General features: G+C 30.4%; 2 protein-coding genes across 3 annotated transcripts; one reads left to right on the top strand and one right to left on the bottom strand.

The window, feature by feature from the left end:
- Positions 1-521: 521 nt before the first annotated feature.
- LOC121124222 (kelch repeat and BTB domain-containing protein 8) lies at positions 522-2771 on the top strand. Of its 2 annotated transcripts, XM_040719369.2 has the most exons (4): positions 522-857; positions 931-1990; positions 2071-2153; positions 2231-2771. In XM_040719369.2, the coding sequence occupies exons 1-4, from the start codon at positions 596-598 to the stop codon at positions 2296-2298; spliced, it is 1473 nt and encodes a 490-aa protein (XP_040575303.1). In that variant the 5' UTR covers positions 522-595; the 3' UTR covers positions 2299-2771. The 2 variants fall into 2 exon arrangements, with proteins under 2 accessions (XP_040575303.1, XP_040575302.1); XM_040719368.2 differs by having other exon boundaries at positions 2071-2771.
- On the bottom strand, positions 2613-5363 carry LOC121124223 (uncharacterized). The gene is made up of 4 exons (XM_040719370.2): positions 5177-5363; positions 3306-3537; positions 3126-3217; positions 2613-3067 (listed from the first exon to the last, which is right to left on the bottom strand). Exons 1-4 carry the CDS (start codon positions 5199-5201, stop codon positions 2811-2813), a joined length of 606 nt encoding a protein of 201 aa, XP_040575304.1. The 5' UTR covers positions 5202-5363; the 3' UTR covers positions 2613-2810.
- Positions 5364-20359: the final 14996 nt, after the last annotated feature.

The raw sequence follows: 20359 nt of genomic DNA, 5'->3' as shown, positions 1-20359 counted from the left end.
CCGTATTTTCTAAAATTATCCTACTTTTATCGTTCCTCATTGATATACAAATTTTGTCTTTTTTTAAGGATTTTACATCAATGTTAATCATTTGTATTAAGTAGTATTTCATGCAAGTGTTAAGTATTTATATATATGTATATATATTTAATACATTTTCATGGAGTTCAATAGATATTTATTGGAAATTTTTCGATTTTATGTAGTATAAATATCAACTTTGACCCCCCAAGATGATGTCTCCTTGAATTGTGATGCAATTTATGACGTGAATGAATATGCTCTATAATTAAGAGAAAGTAATTACATAATTATGGTGTCATTACTCATCAATGACAAAACTCAGTTGTCCACAAAAATGATCCCCCTTTTAAAAATTAATATGAAATTAAGTGTCCACAAGGAATAAATTTAAAAAAATAGAGTCATAAACCTCGAATTTCTAAACAGGGAATTAGTTCCAAGCATAAATTCTTTCATAAAATACGATGGAGCATTTCTCATTTTAACTATGACGTAACCTCTTACGTCATAGATAAACAATAACAATAATATATATTCTGTAAAGCTACCCTTAATTAATTTTAATTCGAGTATGAGTAAACGAAGACGGATCCTAGTGAACAGGGGTATGGAACTGAATGAGAAAAGACTCCAAGGAGTAGAAGTAGACGTTCATTTCCGTATCGAAGATGAAGAGTTCCCTGCTCACAAGCTTATAGTTGGTCTTAAAAGCCCTTATTTAAAGGTTCTGGTATCTCCTCCTCCTGGATTCAAGGAAACTGCCTCAAAAATTGATTTATCCTCGGATATATCATCTCAAGCCTTTTCTGTTCTTTTGGACTACATATATTCGGGTATGAAGGAGGATATTTGATTTCATTATTTATATAGTTAAATGCACAATAATATTTCATATTTTATTAATAGGTGAGATTTATTTAAATGAAGAAAATATTTTTGAAATCATTGAAACGGCCTCCTATCTTCAAATAAATGATCATCTCATGGAGAATGCCAAGGAATTCCTTCTTGACATGATATCCTCAGTGTCAGATATCAAAATTTTCTTACAGATTTGGAACATTGCAGAAAGATTCTCACTTTCATCCCTCTCAGATAAACTTTACAAAGTGCTTGAGCATCGACTCGAAGACTTTTTATCTCAAGATATATTTAGTCATATAGGTCTAGAAGAACTCTCTAGATTACTATCAAACTCTAGTCTATGTTTCAGAGATGAACAGCAACTCTGGAATACGCTTGTTCCATTGAACCATGGAGAAGAAGATGAAGAAATTTGTAAAAGATTTTCAGATATTTTAGCTCAATACTTCCGTTTTAATTTAATTTCATGGGAAAGTCATTATTTGACAGAGTCAGCGATTAATAGGTTTCAATTGGAGTCTACATCTCAGAGTGATGATAAGAGCGACTTACCCTCAAGGACTTGTCATAACTGTGTATACATATTCGAATATACTAAAGGACAAAACTCTCTTCAGAACATTGAATCCTTTTTAGAAGACAAGAAATTTGGACCGTCTTTTGCATATGTATCCATCAACAAGGAAAGTCCTTCACTACACATTCTTCCATCTCTAACGAATGGAAAATCCTATCATCAACACTATGGTCCCCATTCCCAACACAATTACTCCTTACTCACATCACAATCGAGTCTTTTTATATTAGGAGGTTTAACCACTCATGTGAGTTCTAAAACAGTCAAATCATCTGCCTTATCCTCTGATTTAAAAACTTTTGAGTACAGTTCGGGTACGTGGCTTCGATGGAGATCCTCTATTCCTACTCCTTCCGTTGGCTTTGGCTGTGTTTTTGCGGCTGGAAAAGTTTACATACTCGGAGGGTTGGTTGAGGACTCCAATTCTAGTTCTATAAAAGGAGTAAGATATTTGAATTCCAAACTAGGAGTCTCTAGGAAGGTTTATGTTGCCATGGAGGGAGATTTAACTCAAATGTCAAATTCGTACGTAATTTTTTTTTTTTTTTAGATAATTATATTTTCTCGGCATTCCAGAGTTTGAATAATTTTAAATGTTCTTATAGGTGTTGGGAGCAGCTCTGTGACATGCCTCATGAAAGAACGGATTTTGCAACAGTGCATACGCAAAACAGGATTTATTTAATAGGTAATAGGTTTATCGACATTTATGATGTGTGTAATGACTCTTGGTCTTCCATAACACCGATCAATACATTTTCTAAGCCTGTTGTGGGTTTAATTGGATCATCCATATACATTCTCTCGGGGAAATCCCAGCTATCTTCCTCTAATAACTTTTATGCATTCAATACGGTGACTCATACATGGAAAAATCTTCCAAAACCTCAGGAAATCCGTTTCGATGTGATTGACTCATTTGCTCATAATAATTTATTTTATGTCATAGTGCAACAGCGCTCAATCCAAACAGCTATTCTAATATTTGATCCTGAAAAAGAGACATGGACTACTCTATTGAAAAACATTCCAGGCACAGTGAGACCTGGTGTTATAATTCGAACCCCATGGCTGAATAAAATGTTTTTTTCCATGACAAAAGTCATCAAAATGGAATGTCATTGATTCTATATAGTGTACCGGGAAATTATATTTGTAAAAAAAAATATTAACCATATATTTTGCTTATTGGTTTCATTTACATATTTAGAATCTGTATGAAATTTGTTACTTATATATGTACATATCCCTTGAAGGGGTTCCTTTGATAAAGATAGTCCAAAATATACTTTTAAATTATATTTTATTTACAATTTTTCGCTGTTAATCATTCTGAAGGAATATGTTAAACGATGCCGTTTAATTTGAGAGAGGCATTATGAAAACCATTTGGCTGAATCCGACTCTGTCTTTTTTGTACAGGATTATTATTTGATTTACTCATTCTCATGGTACAGGCCCTGAATAGTTTGTAGAGCTCAACGAAGACAAAGAGAGGAATGAGTACCCAAGCGGCGATTAGATTTGCAAGAGCAATCACAACCGGAGCATGATCACAGTAATAAGGATCGCTCTTCTCCAAATTCCACTTTTCAAACTTCCCTGTAAAAATATTCTGTAATTACTCTGTATCAATCTTAAATAAAGAAAGGGTACATACCGTAGCCAAATAAAACAAATGTTCCCCAACATAGAATGACGAGATTTCCCACTCCTATAAATAGTCCAATCAGATCCCCGTCTCGTAGAGATCTGAGTTGTATGTAGAATACAAAAAGTAGAATTTAAACTTAGTTATGTGAGTACAATCTTAGTTTGTAAATAACAACCCAATATTTACCTGACAGCATCATGAAGACAAATGATTCGAAAAATGGAGGTGGCAAGGAACAAGGAGTTACTAATGATGAGGTACAAAGGAATGAGGTTGAACCGACAGTCTGTTGTTTCCATAAAATAACTGACGCCACAGTAGAGAAGAGCAATATTTGTCAGGACCGTTGACACACTCGGAAATCCAAAAATGGACCATAGGAGTGAGGGCTTATTGTACTGATATACTTTGGTAGGACCTAGAATTAATATACATGAAGGACTTATTATTTTACGTGGATTTCAACATGAATAATTTATAATAAAATGAGACAAGAAAAAAACTCTATTGGTATGGGGCAGTTATAGGTACTTACTCCAAGTAGGAACCTATAATACACATTCCTTTTTTTATTTTTTAACCAAGTAGATATATAGGACCGGATTAGGGATACAGACAGACATTAAAATAAATGGATCATTATTTTTAATTGAACGTTTAGAATAGAAAGAAAAACCAAAAAAATAATAAAAATGTTAAGGGTAGAGATAATTATAATTTTGTCGGATATAATTCAAGTTGTCTTCATTTTATGATTGAGTCAAATTAAACCATATTTTCTAATATCTTACAATTGTAGGAACAACCAATCGTTGATTGACTTTTTTTATTCTTCATAAAATACATTAACATACTGGTACACAGTGGAGTCACAAGCCACTTTTTAGGGAGGCTCAAAAAAATATAATAGTGTACCAGTTGCAACTTGTATAAACAAGATGAAATTTCTTCGTCTTAAAATGAATTAATTAAATACAATATTGTTTATTCTAATTACTATATATTAATTGATACTGTCATTTCATTTTGATCCATTACAAATAACATAGTTGTTATGTATTCATGAGTAAATAAACTGAGGGTATTTGAACTTTATTATATGCCAGGCCGTACTTATATTTTAGTCATTTTTTGTATTACAATAACCAAAAAATTCAGCATTGTTATGTCGATCGTCCAGCGAATATTCAACTATTGCAAGATCCTCCTCTCAAGTAATGTAAATCCTGAATCATTCCTCTCATTTGTGTTTGCAACTTGTACACAACATATATGTAATAAACCAATTAATATAAGTGATTGTACTACGTTGTCGATAATTATTGGGGTTAACCCCCCAAAAAAAAAAAAAAAAAATATTAATAATAATGAAAATAAGCAATGAAATACGAGCTGTTCGAGAATTCACGACGGGACGCGAGAGTCACTTATAGTTTTTTATTTCTTGAATATTTCTTATAGGATCAATTGCTCCGTCAAACGAGCTTGGTTTAGGAACAAATTCAACTCGTATGTCAAGGTTTTACTGTATATTCAATTATAAATAGCTGTTATTTCATCATCGTGAAATAATTTACATTTATTCAAAAGTAAAAAAAAAACCCTACAGGGTATTTAATAAGAAATCTAGCTTTGGGTGAACTATGTATCCCACAGTGTACCTCCTATGGATACAGAGAGACTAACTGTACCTTATTAATATTATAATGCATGTACATAGTCTAACTAACATACCTAACATTTACAATAAACAATAAAGAAATCATCAAAGAGGATTTTCAAATATCTATACTAATGTACATATGTAATAAGTAATCAGAGGGAATAAGACGTATAAATTAACTCAAATCTTCTTAAGAAATAAAAAATGGAGTTAATCACACATGTATTTAAGAAGATTTCATATATATATACTACATATTATACTTTGAAAATCCTGAAACCAAATTACAGCAAAGCAATACCCTCAATACTTAGACAAACATGTTTCTCAATGACTGAATGTTTTTGCATTCAAATGAAGTCTCAATTTCAATAATGATAAAAAAAGGTCTTACTATGATGATCTCTCGACCCTTCCATTCTCGATATAATATCCACTTCAGGTACAAAAGAACTCAATCTTGATAACTTTATTCCTTAGCAAGAGAGTCACTATAGATATATATATATATATATATATTTGTGTATAATATAATTGTTATCAACGTAATAGACAATCGAAATAACTAACTGGGACTGACTAAAAACAAATTCTAATTAACTGATATTCAACCAAAAAAAAAAAAAAAAAAAAAAACACCACCAAAAGGTCTTACTCCGTGTGTGCCTTCCCAAAAAGAATCAAGTCACAGGCCTGCCTTAGGACCTGAGACACGAAAGGGAGAATTATTTAAATATATATATATATATATATACAATAGGATTAATGTATGTCTGTATTCTTGATCCTTTTGGATAGACAGGAATTTTTCCGTGATGACCAAGAACTTTTCTTTTTATTCGGCATGATTTTGTAATAATCCACGATTATGATGAGTAAATTATTTAGTACTAAAAAGAGTTGCATGTTTAGTCATCACGTACAAAGAAATACTTTCCATGATATTAAAACTTGTTAGTTATAATATCTACGATTTTTATAAGAAATGGGCAGATGATGCAACTAAAAGAGTTGGATTTCCCCCATAATAATCAACCACTTAAATAATATCTTCGTAAGGCTAGAGTACCTCCTTTTCTTGAAGGCACACATGCACAACACACTAAGATATTAAATCTTTAGAGGAAGAAAATCCCCGAATAAAGATCTTCATATTTTTTTAACATAGTAAACTAAATATTATTATTCAAAGTTTCAGCATTTGTGAAGCCTTGTAATTAGAAACAAGGATTACATCATTCTTCCGGCCTCAATACGTTTTTTTCATCGTCGATTCAATTCAAATATACTATGAATTGTGTGCAATACATTATATTAGTGTATGAAACATGTTCTAGAACTGAGGTCCGCAACCTTTTGGAGAGTAGGGACCAAACAACTATGTAGTGTCATGGCAGAGGGCTAAACAGCTATCGCGGCAGATTTATGGTGGGCAAACCATGTTATTGAATAAAAAATTGATTTGCTGTGTGTTTAGGCAATATAATTTTATTTAAATCATATCCTTATTTTTTAATGCAGGATTTATAATAAAGAAATGAAATGTAAGGACAATTTAAAAGATCTTTCTGTTAGATTGTGATAAATTAAAAAAAAAAGAAGGTAAATGGAGCTCTACCACTTAATTTATATTTGACTTTTCTGATCTGCACTCTCCAGGTACAAAGTAGGACATTTTTGAAGGTTCTCAACTCTCATTTTGGAATAATATGCCTATATTTAGAAGATAGTCCATGATAAGATGTTGTTGCGGACCTCTGTCATAGAAAATGGGAAGGGATTTTTGAAGAGAGAACATCTAGGTAGGTATATAGTAATAACTAGTGCGCGTACTCATGAAAGACAAAGAGTTTCAATGAGGAGTTTGCTCTATATTTATAAATTGTGTTAGTGGAACTGCAGTCTCGTCCAGTTCATCGATCTGGTCCAGATCAGTCCTAAAAACTATAAAATTCGGTCCTTGATTACTTCACTCAGTTTTATTTCGTCTTTTTTTAATCAGTTCTAGTACTGGCAGACCTAAGGACTGATAGGATCATATTTTATTACAACTCTAGTAATCACAGTTTTTTCTCCTTCTATAGTGTAGTCTTTACTGGTGGACTTTGTTAAGAATTTGTACCTAAGTTTGACATTTTTTGGCAGAATGTTTTTGAAATTTTTAAAGAAAAGACCATTTTGAAGCTGATCTAATAAAAAGTCATGTCAGTTAAGCTCCTCTCCTCCCAAAGATTCCTCAAATTGTCGGGGTGACTACCTTAACTTTCGGTTTCTTTTGTTTTTACATACTGGTGGGACATATATTATGATTTATTATCACTGACAATATATTATCATTATTTTTATACTTACTAGTTGAATTTTGAGTTTAGTGTAGAAATAATGCTAGAGCACTTAAAGACTGTAGTAATTTTTGTAAGACCAAAATACTTCTATCCATGTTTGGTCTAAACCAACCTTGTAGTAAAATTACATGAATACAAAAAATTGTTATTAATCCATCCTACAAAATAAGTGACATTTTTTTGAAAAAGTATTTTGGAAAAAAATTAAATCACCTTTTTGCTCCACGGTTTTAAATTTAAGATCCAGATCGCTCAATTAAAACTAATTCAACACATCGTTATTATAATTGTATTACACAACTTTTCTTACGAAAATATGGCGACAAAAAGCCCAATATCAGTAAGTATCGGTTAGCCAATTCTTTTCAACTCTGGAATTATTAATTCAAATAGTGGTAGTAACCAGCCTTGCCCGTACTAATTAGACGTCATTGAATACTTAGAATTTACAACTCTACTCCTCTTTTTCCTTAATTTTTATTATAACATGATGAACCAGGTTAAACTTCAGTCTTTAGAGCGTTCCTTAGCGTAACTTTAGCTACAAGCGCTCATTGTACCTGACAAAACCTGAAGTTACAACCATTTTACCATTATTTTATACAATGTACTTCCCTTTTCTTTTCTTTTAAATATGAACTTGAGCTACACACGCTTGTTGTTAAAAATTAGTGCTCAATTCCTATTTTATACAACTCTTTACAGTATAAAGTTGTATACAACCGTCGAACAAACAAGCTTTGGGTTAATATTATAGAAGATGGACCCTCCAAAAAATCTTAAGCGTTACTCTCCTTATTTATTAGGACACTCACACATAGTTACTCAATACATTGATGTTCTCTCTTCAAGAATGGAAAAAAAGTAATAACAGCTTAAGATTTTTTCAACCATATGATTCATATTCCAAAATTAAAATTCAGTGTGGAATGGGCATGAAAAAAAATCAAAATGGTAACCCTAAAAATTTGTAGAATATTTAGGAGGAGAAAAAAAATAATGCTTATGACGTTTCATTAGATCAACTACAATCAGCTGTGACAAGAGAGGAAGAAAGGATATAAAAAAGGACATTTGCTAGAATTAATTGAATTTTGATCCACAATTCTACTTTGAGTTCAACAAGGACTTACAATAATAAATCCTCAGGGTTCCGCTCCATCTTTTATGAGCATACACAAACGTTCAAACAGATTTTGCATATAATGAGTCTATCTAGGAAAGGATGTTCACTACTCAGGAATTAAATAATAATGACAATTGCTAAGGAAAAGAAAAGGTCTTCCCCATGCAACCAATTATAAATTAACTGGCCAGCTAAAAAACACAATGTATTTACATTATTGTTCTTATCCAATATGTTTGAAATGTATTTGTTAGAGATTTATTAATCTAATCGACTGATTTATATTTGACTTTTGAACTTTTCCTGTCTCCAAAATATTAATAGTATACTACCTACAATTAGTCAAATAATTAACTTAATTATATTTAATATTGAAAACATTTTTTCCCCAACCTTAAATTGCTTATTTATCAAACATTCTATAAGAAAATTAAAAGTGAAACTGAAAAAAATCCAAATGTCTTTTTTAATGGTAAATATTTTTTATGCTGTAAATTATGGCTTATTCCTTCTTTTTTTTTTTTGGGGGAGAAGGTTGATTTTGGAATTTAAAAAAAAAAATTGAAAATTAATTTTTTTTGTAATAATATTTGAAAAATTTTATTTTTGAAAATAAAAATTGATAAATTAATTTTTTTGTAATAAAATTAGATAAATTAAATTTTTTGACATTTTTATTTCAAATATTAGATTTTTTTTTAAAAAAATTCCAAAAATTCATAGCTATTCTCAAAAATAACTTTTCTTACAATAGTAAATTTTATGGACAAAAATTTCAAAAATTACATATCAAATATTAATTTTTTTTCTACGGAATTTTCAAAAATCCATATTTATTACCACAAAAATTAATTATTGAATCCTTAAACAATGCCCCCTCAAAAAAAATATATATGTATATTTAATTCTGCAGATCCCCCTGTGAGTATTTAATTTTCATCTAAAATTAATATGAAATACTACGAGCAATTTATACACGAGTTGTATAAAGGAAAAAAAAAAATCAGGAAAAACTTAGTTCGTGTACCTAAAAGGCGTGACTCGTCAAAACTTGGGATTCTCTCATTTTCTTTTTCGATCGCAATATTGGATGTATATCAACCTAATGTGAAATTGCTATTATTATTTAATTCCTGAGTAGTCTACATCCAATTATATTCAAATTCTGATTAAATATTCTTATGTGCTCATAAAATACAGTGAGTAACCTTGAGTATTAGTTGTAGGTTTATCATTGTAAGTCCTTGTTGGACTCAGTGTAGAATTGAGGACCAACATAGGAGACATTCTTGCCAATGTCCTTTTTTATTTGCTTCTCATCCCTTGTGTCAGCTGATTGTAGCTGTTCTAAGCAAACGTCATGATAGCTAAGCTCCTCTTCTCATAAAACCTTTTTTGAATTGTTAGAGTTACCACGTTGATTTTCGGTTTCATTTTTTTTCTCATATGCCCAAAATACAAACGATTTTCATCACTAATTTGAGCTTGTATTTCCTGAAGTGTTTTTTTTTTTTGTTTTGTTTTGTTTTTAAACTCAAAAATACTCCAGCACATCACTACAAAATTTAATAGTGCTATATCTTTAAATACGGATTCGATGGACAATAATGATGTTCATATTCGTTTTCAGGATGCCACATTAAGTTATACTCTGCTTAAAAACCTTTTTCTAAAAGTATCAGCTTGACCAGTGTAATCTACTAATACAGTAATCATGTATAAGAGAGGAAACGAATGTACGTATAGTATATAGTACATAGAGTAACAAGTCAATAAAATATACATATGATGTGCCCATGTATGATACGCATGGATCCCAGCCAAACGACGATATAAGTTCCAAAAAAAGCAAAGATGTTGTGTCAAGCCCCTACGGAGCGGAACCATGAATACTAGTATTTTATATACATTTCCCGTCCTTTCCTAAATAATATTATTTATCTATCCAATAAGCAATGTACATCTGTCATAAAAGGTCATCGAACCCACCAATGATGACGTCGAGATCCTATATATATAGTATTAAAAAATATACATAAATATATCATTGATCCAATAGCTAAATGAACCTATGATGTTCCTATCTAACATACAATGTAATAGATTATTATAGTCTTTAAAAAAGAGTATAAATTTATTGTATTTGATAAGATGTCAATATCGTGATTACCCCCTGCAATTCAATGGATGTTACACCAACTATGTAAATCAAATTTAAGCTACCATAATCCAAGGAACATAAGTCTTGCTATACACAGAGTGCACACTTTTATTTTTTCACCAACATATATGTATATACAACTTATATAACTTTTTGAAAAACTAAGTAATAAAGGAGGGAATTGAATTGAAATAACTCTGTAATGAATGTCTTAAAGTCGGTATGTTACAAAATACAAATTTACGGAGATAAAAATCTTGCAGAAGGCGTGTGCGGAAGTCTAGGAGTGTTTCGGGCATCAATTTTACGTTTTTATATTTAATGTAGATAAATTCTTATTCTTTTACCAAGTTTCTTTTTTTTTCTTTTTTTTTTTCAATCCGTTGCTTCGTTCAATCACACCATTCGCTAGAAAATAGTTAATCTCAAAGTAGTCTTTAAAATCACATATAAAGTGTAATGGATTAAATAAAAATAAAAATGGAAGTTAAAACAGTTCCTTATCTAAAATCTCGTAGAGTTTTATATAATTTTTTAATGCGACGTATATAAATTATAACACGACATTAGAGCATTCAATCTTTATTACTGGGCAATATGGAACTACTTATTCTTAATTTTTAACCTCTCCCCTTATTTTAATAACTATCATTAATTGTCTAGAGAGCGTGGGAAGATATTCATATAGTCCAATTTCATATTATACAACTCAATTGCAAGTATTTTAAAATATTATCCTCTGCACAATACTCTATAATTCATGAAAATGCCATTCATTTTTCTTGATGTTTAAGAAAGTTGTGTTGTTTTATTGATATACCATATTTTATTAGATCACAGATTTAGGTGTAGATTATAACATAAACACGACGATAAATGAATCAAAACTTCCTTAATATTGAAGCTAGAGGTATTTTTTTGTTATCAAAATATCTTTTTTTCTATTAGATATAGTAGGTTTAAACGGGAAAAAATTACAGTTTTAATTTTTTGTAATATACCTACTTAAAGAATGATATGAACTTTTTTTTCTATTAATTATTATTCTGATAACTAAAGTTAGGATTTGTGAGAAATTGCTCAGTTGCTACGAAAAATGCAAATTTTTCTAAACTGGTATGAATTAAATATAGATAATTTGGTTTCTAGTTAGATTACACAACTGCTTTTGATGATATTTTTAAAGGGAAAATCCAACTACAAAAACCCACCTACAATAGGCTCTCTTTGTTGAAGGTAAAATTATGCATGTGATGCAAGAAGGGTTAGGATTAAATGATCAAATATGAAAGGGAGTCAAATTCTTACAACGGTCAATTAGAGGTAGGGGGACATTTGGCGCATTATTGACTTTAGAAAAATAACATTTAAATCTCATAACTAACTTTTGCGCCATAGCGCGAAATCCTGACCTTCCATTTAAGGCAAAATTTGGACGTACAATAATTGTTAGTGATGTGAAATACCTCTATCTAACAATATTCATGAAGGTAACCCTCCATCTACTGGTACGGCCGTTGAACGGTCTTTTAGTATGCTTAAAACTACAGATACTGATGATCAAAGGTAAAAATTAACAGAAAAAAATCTTCTTATAATATTGCTTTGTTTATGTAATATAGCAACATTTCTGAATAAATTATTAATCTTTAATGTAGACGCCCTTAGCGGCAATGATGGCTTACAGGCGGGTCAAAAGGCCGACTGGCTGACAGTAGCTTTGAGGGCATCGATGTTTGGATGACTTACCCTCTACATGTAGTCCAGGGGGTTAGCATCAGGGATGTAGGGGAGACAAAAGGGTCAAAAAAGAGTTCAAAAGAACTCAAAAGTCTCATTTAAAACTCATTCAAAAGAGTCTTGCGGGAAAGTAGAGTGGTTTCTTTCATTGCTGATGTCAAAAGTGGCCTCTCCACCCTCACAAGGTTCTTTCTGTCCACTTTTTGATAGCTTTTTGGACAGTATAGTATGCGGGCTTGGAGATTGAACTGACAATGTGAGCGGCGTTCACGATTTCCATTCATTTTTGAACGAATGAACGGTGTTCATATTTTAATGTTTCTAAGGGGTCGTTATGTAATTATTTTTTCTAGAGACCGAACTAATTATGTCATAAAATAAATTTCGGTATGGACCCGTCTCAATTAATAATTTGGTCTGGATTAGCCTTAAAAAAATCCATATTATGGATTAAAATTTTATAAAAAGAAACAATATACATTCTTGATTCTACAATTTGAAAAGGTCTTCATTTTATTTAAAGACATTCAACCCCATTGAGGATCTTCCACGTCGTAGTGAAGCATATGAATGTAAGTCTCTGTTCCTACAGAGGATCACTTTGCCATAGTGGACTACAGCTAGTAACGAAGAAGATTGTCGGATTTCCCTCAAATCCATTAGGAAAATTAAATTGAAGGCTTATTAGTTATTACTTATTCTGTGTTGGATCTTCAGACTTGTCATCATAAATTCTATCATTCAATCCTAGAACAATATATTCAATCCATATATATTGTAATTACTTAAAAGTTATTTGTATTGACTGTCGTTTGTTAAGATGGCTATAAATTATCATAAGCATTCTTCATCAAATAGAAGATACTAGAGGAAGGCTCCTTGGAGAATGTGTGGAGTTCAAACTAACAAAAGATCGTGTTACTTCGTCACTCCCGGCATTAAAGTAAGGTCATTGTGATAAAGTGTAACATAATTACATATACTAGGGATCATGAATTTAAAAAAAAATCATAATATGCATGGTTATGTAATGATTTCATTAAACTTAAGTATCTTAAAACAAATACTTTATTGAAATAGAACTGATTAACACACAGTAAAACAGTTCTCATAATGACTCATTGACTATTTGACACAAGAAGAAAACTTCGTTCCCAATAAAACACATTATAGTTGTATTAAAGAAGAACTCTTTTACTCGGAAAAAAATGTTGGCCATCTAATTCCGGAGGAATTACTTGACAAGGTTTTAGACTTAGCTAGAACACATGCACTCACATTTCGAAAGCTTATTGTTTAAAGTTAAATAATGAGCCTCAAAAAAATATATATATAATTTCCGTCTCTATTTTTTTACTAATGAAATGAGCAGTTTTTCGCATGTTACTTCTTGCTATTTTTCTTTTTATCCTACTTTTGTTTACAGTATTAATATACTTTAGTCTAATGAATGTAAGAGTGCGAATAAAAACTTTTATAACTTCATATTCTTCCTTAGGATAATTTTCTACAATTATGCTGATACAGTGGATCCATCACATATTGTTCGGTGTCAAACAAATAAGTTTCTATGAAGCTTAATGAAATTCTTCTCTATTTTTTTGCAAAATTCCAAAAAAGATTCCAATGGTTGAAGCAGTCACCCTCTTGACAATGTTTTAAGCCATGGACTTGGTGGAACTTGGATGCTGGAAATATAACACCCAAGAGTGGGCAATCTTTGATGTAACCATTTTGGTTACAGATCCAGTAACATAAATAAAACCTTCATCTTCACAGATTTTAGGAAGATGTAAATCATTAGATGGTTGTTCTATTGTATTTTCATCATTATTTATATCTTCGTCCAATATATCTTATTCTTGAAAACTTTTTTCAAGACAATATTGATTTAAACAAGACGTCAATATATATGAAAGGCAAATTTCATTATTAATGTATTGATACAAAGATTTTGAAGAAATACTTATGCCTTTTGGTAGGGCTTCAAAGCAGTTGACTTAGGCAACACCACTTCAACATATTTATTTCTCTTAATTTGCTTCATGTTTCCAACCATTTCCATATCCAAATTTATTCCATAGGCCAAAGCCCTTTTTTGATATTGGTGTGAATCTTCATCTCATCACAGCTCAAGACAGCTAAGTTTCCATATGGAGTTTCGTTGGATTTGATTTGTTGAGCGACAATTTTAATAGTATTTGATTGTATTCCAGGAGCTGTTTTAAAATTTCGGATCCGCCGTTTTGAGGAAAGAGACTTCAGTATCAGTCCTTCAACAAAATCCTCCTCATTCCATTTTCCAAATCTCTTCCTACTGATAATGAGTTTACATTGAGATTTAGTAAAACTCATTTCCAGTTCTCCTTTCATCGCTTCCTTAAAATTAGATTGGGATTTTAATAATCTATTTTCCGATTGAAGGATTTTCACTTTTCGTGTAAATCTGCATTCTATTTCCTTAGTGACTCGAGTTCTAGAAGGAATGGATCTTTTCTGATATTAGAAGCCCTACTAATTTGTATAATTCGGAGTACACATGCTTGATTAGAGGCGTTAGCCTTTTGTAACACAAGTCTTTGAGTTGATTTTACGTTGGTTTGGGATGATTTGTCTAATGTCTCCAATATATTTCATTAGAATCTTCTTCAAAATGGTCCATTATCCTAATCCATTTCGTTTTCCTTGGAGCTTACTCAAATTCTTCTCGAGGTATTAGACCTCTGGAAAGGATAGTATCTTCTTTCAATTTTCTTTTTTAAAAGTAGTCCCAGCAATTCACCTTTTAAATCCCTTTTATAAGCCTTTTCCTCAAAATGATTATCACAAATTCTTGTGTATTTCAATGACAAGCATGTTCCCATTTTTCCTCCTCGAGGGAAACTTTGGAAAATTATGATAAATTATGTTGTTAAGAGAATCACAAATGGGAACTGCACAACTGACAGTTTCATTGCGCGAATACATTATACTTTTTCGGAATGGTGAATAGGTATTATTATCGTAATAATAATAATCAATTAGTAATAATATATATTGTAAAATGTAAATCAGATATAATATCATACTCCAAGGATACCAAACTTCTCTCTCTTGGCCCATAACGTAGTCCCAGTTCTTAATTTTGGCCTTTTGTGAATTTGTATTTGGCACCCTTTCTATTCTCTATGACGTATAAATCTCTTTCTCTTGCCCAGCAGTCGGTACGATACATCAAATTGAAAATTCTAGCAAGCCCGATTACATGATGGTCTAACCCTGTATTTCTATTTACCTTGCATGGAGCAACTTTTTTCAGAAGATTGAAAGTTAATTTCTTGTTTAGATGAATTAAATGGAAATAAAAAATATCCTGCAGAACCTAATTACGAACTTTGGTCACTTTTGTATAGTCTAATGTATAAAAAAAGGGGGTTGAAAAAAAACTTGCGTATTTTCGAAGGAAATAAATAAGCTTTTTAAATCAGAATGGGTTTTTTTTTACTAATTCTTCGTATATTTTTTTTCTCTTCAAAAATATTTTCAGTGATAAGTTTTAGAGGGATAGCTACAGTAAAAAAAATGCAAAACTTTATTTACAACACATCTTGAATGATGAATGATACCACAGGGGAATAATTAGGGGGTGGGGGAAATTTGCACAAATGAATTCAAGAAAATAATTTTGTATTTTTTAAGTGATCCAATTTATAAAAATTAAAATTATGTTCTCATCGTGAATTGATTGCTTTATTGTTTCGATCCTGATCAACCCTAGTCCTTTATAAGGTCTGGTAGTTTTCCTCGATGAATTCTCCTCCCGTTGTCCCTCAAAGAATCCGAATTCGAGCATCTCTTGAGATAGATGATCAAGTTGGAAGTATCTCCCTATGATTACCACGTCATCCTTTTACGAGGTATGACGTCATAATATTGGTATTGAAATCGGAAAAAATATGATGATAATGATGACTAATGTTGTGTTGGTCCTTATTTAGGACTGAGAACCGTAGTCCAGCCCGGTCCCATCCTGTCCAGTCCCACTTGTTGGTCCTTAAAAAAGGTAAAATCGATCCCTTGTGACGTCAATGTTTTTTTCTCTTTTATTGTTACCTTATATAATAATAAATTATATAACAAAGTAACACTATAATTAATATATTTGTATTATATGTAATGAAATGTGTGCTATAATCTTAAAAAATATATTTAATATATCTTATTTAGCTTAATAAACCATTGATATTTTTATGAAAAGTTCCACGGACCGGCAGTTAATGACCAGTCCTAAGGACAGACGGTCTTAACAGCCGGTCCCGAGGACTGATGGTGTTAAGGACCGGTCTTAAAGACTGACGGTCCTAATGACTGGACTAATTCGAATAAATAAGGATCAACGCAACACTAATGGTGACTATTTGCTAGTACCCAATAAAAAAAATGGGATCACTACAAAATGGAACAAAAGTCCTTGGTGAGGCATATCTTTTAAATATATATTTATGAAAAAATTACATTGAATATTTTCCTATAATATAAGCTATGATATTCCATATCAATATGTGTTATCAATAAGTTGTAAGGATGCTAAAGTGGAGTGTCGTTTTTCACCATTTTTCAGTCTAAAAAGGGAAATATATCGAGTTCAGAACAAGATATAGAATCAATAAAACACTTTTATAAAAGTTTTATTAATCCTACTTTTAATTTGGGGATTATTGTAAGGGTAAAAAAGGACTCTGAACGTTAATATTCCCAGATTATTATAATCCCAGTTATTTTAGAATTCGGATGACTGAGACAAAAAATGAAATCAGTTTTGGATTCTGGGCTCATATATAATTTCTTTTTTTGGCTTGAATTTATTTGTACAAAATGAGTGTTCCCCTCTGTTATTTGATTAGGGAATTGGTTATTGGAGATTTTGGAAATATCTTAAAAAGGTTGGGGTTTTCCAGCAAATTATGTCATTCTCTTTCCCATAGGTGCAGTTCCGTATATTTTCCACTATACTATGATTAAATGGGTACTATAGGACCAACATATCCACTCAAGAACTGAAAGATAAGTGACGTCCCCTTCTGTCTATTCACAGAAAATACCTATTTATGATATTTTAATAGCCCGTGATTTTTTTTTAAATTTAAATCTTTCTCTTTAAATTACTCTTCATTGAGATATTTTTAAGGGATAATTATTTTATACGAAAAGATGCAAAATTTAATTATGAACATATCTTGCCATTTTCCAAAATTCTTTAAAATATTGGGTTTTCTCAAATATATCCTATTTCAATTACTTGATTTGAAAAAATTGCACCAATTTAGAATTTTTGTGTAAACCCAGATCTGATGACACCAGTTGTCGAGCATAATTTTTTGTTGAGTTATTTGTTTTCAAATAATTTTGCAAATGTCAAATTATGAAAATAAAATGGTTGACAAGTAAAAACTCTGAAATTGCAAGTAGTTTCATTTAATGAAATATTCTGTAAATCCATTTTTTGGTAATATTTATTTTCAAAGGCAAACGTACGTTTCTCACTACTCCAATGTATGATATCGATTAACCGTATTTTTAACAAAACCTTTTAATCTCTCCTCTACAAATGAAATTTTTTTTCCACATAAGCTCGATTTTTTTCGAGCTTAACTATATTTAAAAAAAAAAAAATTCCCAAAAAATTTCATATTTGAAATTTAATTTTTGATTTTTTTTGTAAAAATCTTTGAATTTTTAAAACTTTTTTCAAAATTTTTTGTACAAAAAAATACAAAAATCAAGCCCCCTTTCCCCAATTATGGAATTTTAGCTTTTTACTAGAAATTTTATCGGTCCCGATGTAAAATATTTACGGAAATATAGAGGTAAAATTTCTTTTTTAAAAAAATTTTTATGTTTGAAACTTTTTTACAAAAATTGTTTTTTGTACAAAGCTGTGAATTTTTGAAATTTTATTCCAAAAAAATTTCGTATTTAAAAATTTAATTTTTGTTAATACCTATGGATTTTTTTTTTTTTTTTTTTTTTTTTTTTTTTTTTTTTTAAATCCAAAAACAAAAAATGAATATATATATATATAAATATAATCCTGCTGTTCACTCCTTTGAACATGGATCCATAGATTGTCAGACTATAAAAGTGGATAATGGGCTCATAACTAATTGTACTTTAAAGCAAAATACAAATGAATACAGATGCATATTTTATGAGTCTCCATTGAAAAATATGCCTTGAATTCATGAAAATATCATCTTTGTTATAGAAGTGAACAAAAGGGAGAGAGCCGAACTAATAGACTATGACATTTTCTGCAATGAATAATAAGAGTTTGTATTCTTTATCCATCATAACTAGTAGCAGTAATTACAGGATTCAAAGCAAATTAAAGCATCATTAATTTAATCATTACTTTTGTTTATTACAAATAGTATTTATATATGTACATTTTGATGCCAACGCCATTTTTAGTATAATTTATATCTACTTCACATCAACAGCTAGAACCAAACATTAATTTACAATTTTTTTTAATCATCTATGAATTATGGTTTTTGTGGTGAGGGTTATATGACGTTTTGTCTTCTCTCGAAGAGTATAATTCATAAATTAGCGTGATTATTATTTATTTGGTTCAATATAATTCCCGTGTTGATGATCAATGAATTAATTATACCCACATAAAAGAGGAAGGCTTTCATCACATATCCATCCATTGATGTATGAGTTGTTGAAGGGAGCTCACGGCATTAGAGGTGCGTCTGCAGGGGGCAGTGTAGCCCTCCACCCCAAATTATGGATTTTTTGCTTTTTACTTGAAAATTTAATATTAGAGATACAATTTAATTTTTAATTTTTTTTTCAAGAAATTCAATTCAATTTTTTAAACTTTATTTCCAAGAAATTTAATCTTATATGAATAGCTATGAGCTTATGAAATTTTTCTAAAAAAAAATTTAATTTGAAACTTTTTGTTAACAGCCTTGGATTCATGATTTTTTTTCCAAAAATTTATTTTTTTGAAAATAACTAGTAATTTATTTCCAAAAAATTTTATTTTCGATGAATATCTATGGATAATTTTTACCATAAATTTTTATATTTGATTTTTTTTCTTTCAAAAAATTTAATGCTCTGTAAAAAATTGGGAATCTTAATTTGATCTTTTATTACAAAACCAAATTAATACTTTTCTGTCAACAGCGATGGATTCTTGAATTTTTTCTTCGAAAATTTATTTAATATTTTAATTTTTTTTTTTTTGGAACAATTCTAATTTTTTATTAAAAACTGTGTATTTTTGAAAGATTTTTGGAAAAAATTTAATATTTCTAATGTTTTTGAAACAAAAATTAGTTTTTGGATTATTAATTTTTTTTTAAATCAAAAGACCAAAAAAAATATAATTCGGCATTAACTCATATAAACAACAATATGGGTACACTCTGATGAAAATCCGATATATTTTTTAGCTCACACGTTTTCACGTGAGTGAAATACATACATATAATATCTTCTGTCTTCATGGGTTTGTCATTATAGAATTATATGATGAGCCAAACATGTGGGAGCTCCATTCTTATATTTAATATGTAGTTATACTTGACCTTTAAAGAATGGGATCATTGACAAGGGGGCCCACTGCAATTTATGTCCATATACCTGGATAGATAGATAATTATAATTCATATAGTATGTATCTAAATAGATACATATGTAGGGTTATAAATCCGATGTGTTTTGAGAGAGTGAGCTTTTTTGTTTTGTTTTTATTAAGCTGAACAGTGTGTTTACTCTCATTTCTATAGCTGTTATCATTATACTTCCATTCCTGAGGAGAGAAACTATATGTATGTACCTACTTATAACTGTTATAAGGAAGAGATATGTGTAAGTGCTATCATCAAGAAAGGAGAGTAATGCTGATTATTTTTTGGGGAGTGAGAGACATCCATAGGATTATATAATAATTACATGGGATATTAATGTTTCATCTTTCTGTCCGTAAAAATACATAGATTGCTCTTATAATTTTATGTAAATTTGAGTTCATATGAGCCTCACGATTTTTTAATCTTTGTCTGTCTGTAAACCTTTTTTACGATCAATCACGTCTGTTTGGTTTGATGATCAATTATTCTAAAATCTTGAAGTACTGCATAGCAATCATAGCCGCAGTACGATAAGAAATTGCTGTTTGATCACAAATTTTGCTTAAGGCTGGTA

The sequence above is a fragment of the Lepeophtheirus salmonis genome, chromosome 9 (assembly GCF_016086655.4).
Source record: "Lepeophtheirus salmonis chromosome 9, UVic_Lsal_1.4, whole genome shotgun sequence".
Taxonomy (NCBI): domain Eukaryota; kingdom Metazoa; phylum Arthropoda; class Copepoda; order Siphonostomatoida; family Caligidae; genus Lepeophtheirus; species Lepeophtheirus salmonis.
This window is presented reverse-complemented; position numbering and strand designations above follow the sequence as displayed.

Excerpts from the sequence above, each read along its gene's own strand:
- LOC121124222 (XM_040719368.2), top strand. The coding sequence starts at position 596 with ATGAGTAAACGAAGACGGATCCTAGTGAACAGGGGTATGGAACTGAAT. Across the intron at positions 858-930 it reads TTTGGACTACATATATTCGG|GTGAGATTTATTTAAATGAA; the intron begins GTATGAAGGAGG and ends TTTTATTAATAG. Across the intron at positions 1,991-2,070 it reads TTAACTCAAATGTCAAATTC|GTGTTGGGAGCAGCTCTGTG; the intron begins GTACGTAATTTT and ends ATGTTCTTATAG.
- LOC121124223 (XM_040719370.2), bottom strand. The coding sequence starts at position 5,201 with ATGGAAGGGTCGAGAGATCATCATA. Across the intron at positions 3,218-3,305 it reads TGTCTTCATGATGCTGTCAG|ATCTCTACGAGACGGGGATC; the intron begins GTAAATATTGGG and ends CATACAACTCAG. Across the intron at positions 3,068-3,125 it reads ATTTGTTTTATTTGGCTACG|GGAAGTTTGAAAAGTGGAAT; the intron begins GTATGTACCCTT and ends ATATTTTTACAG.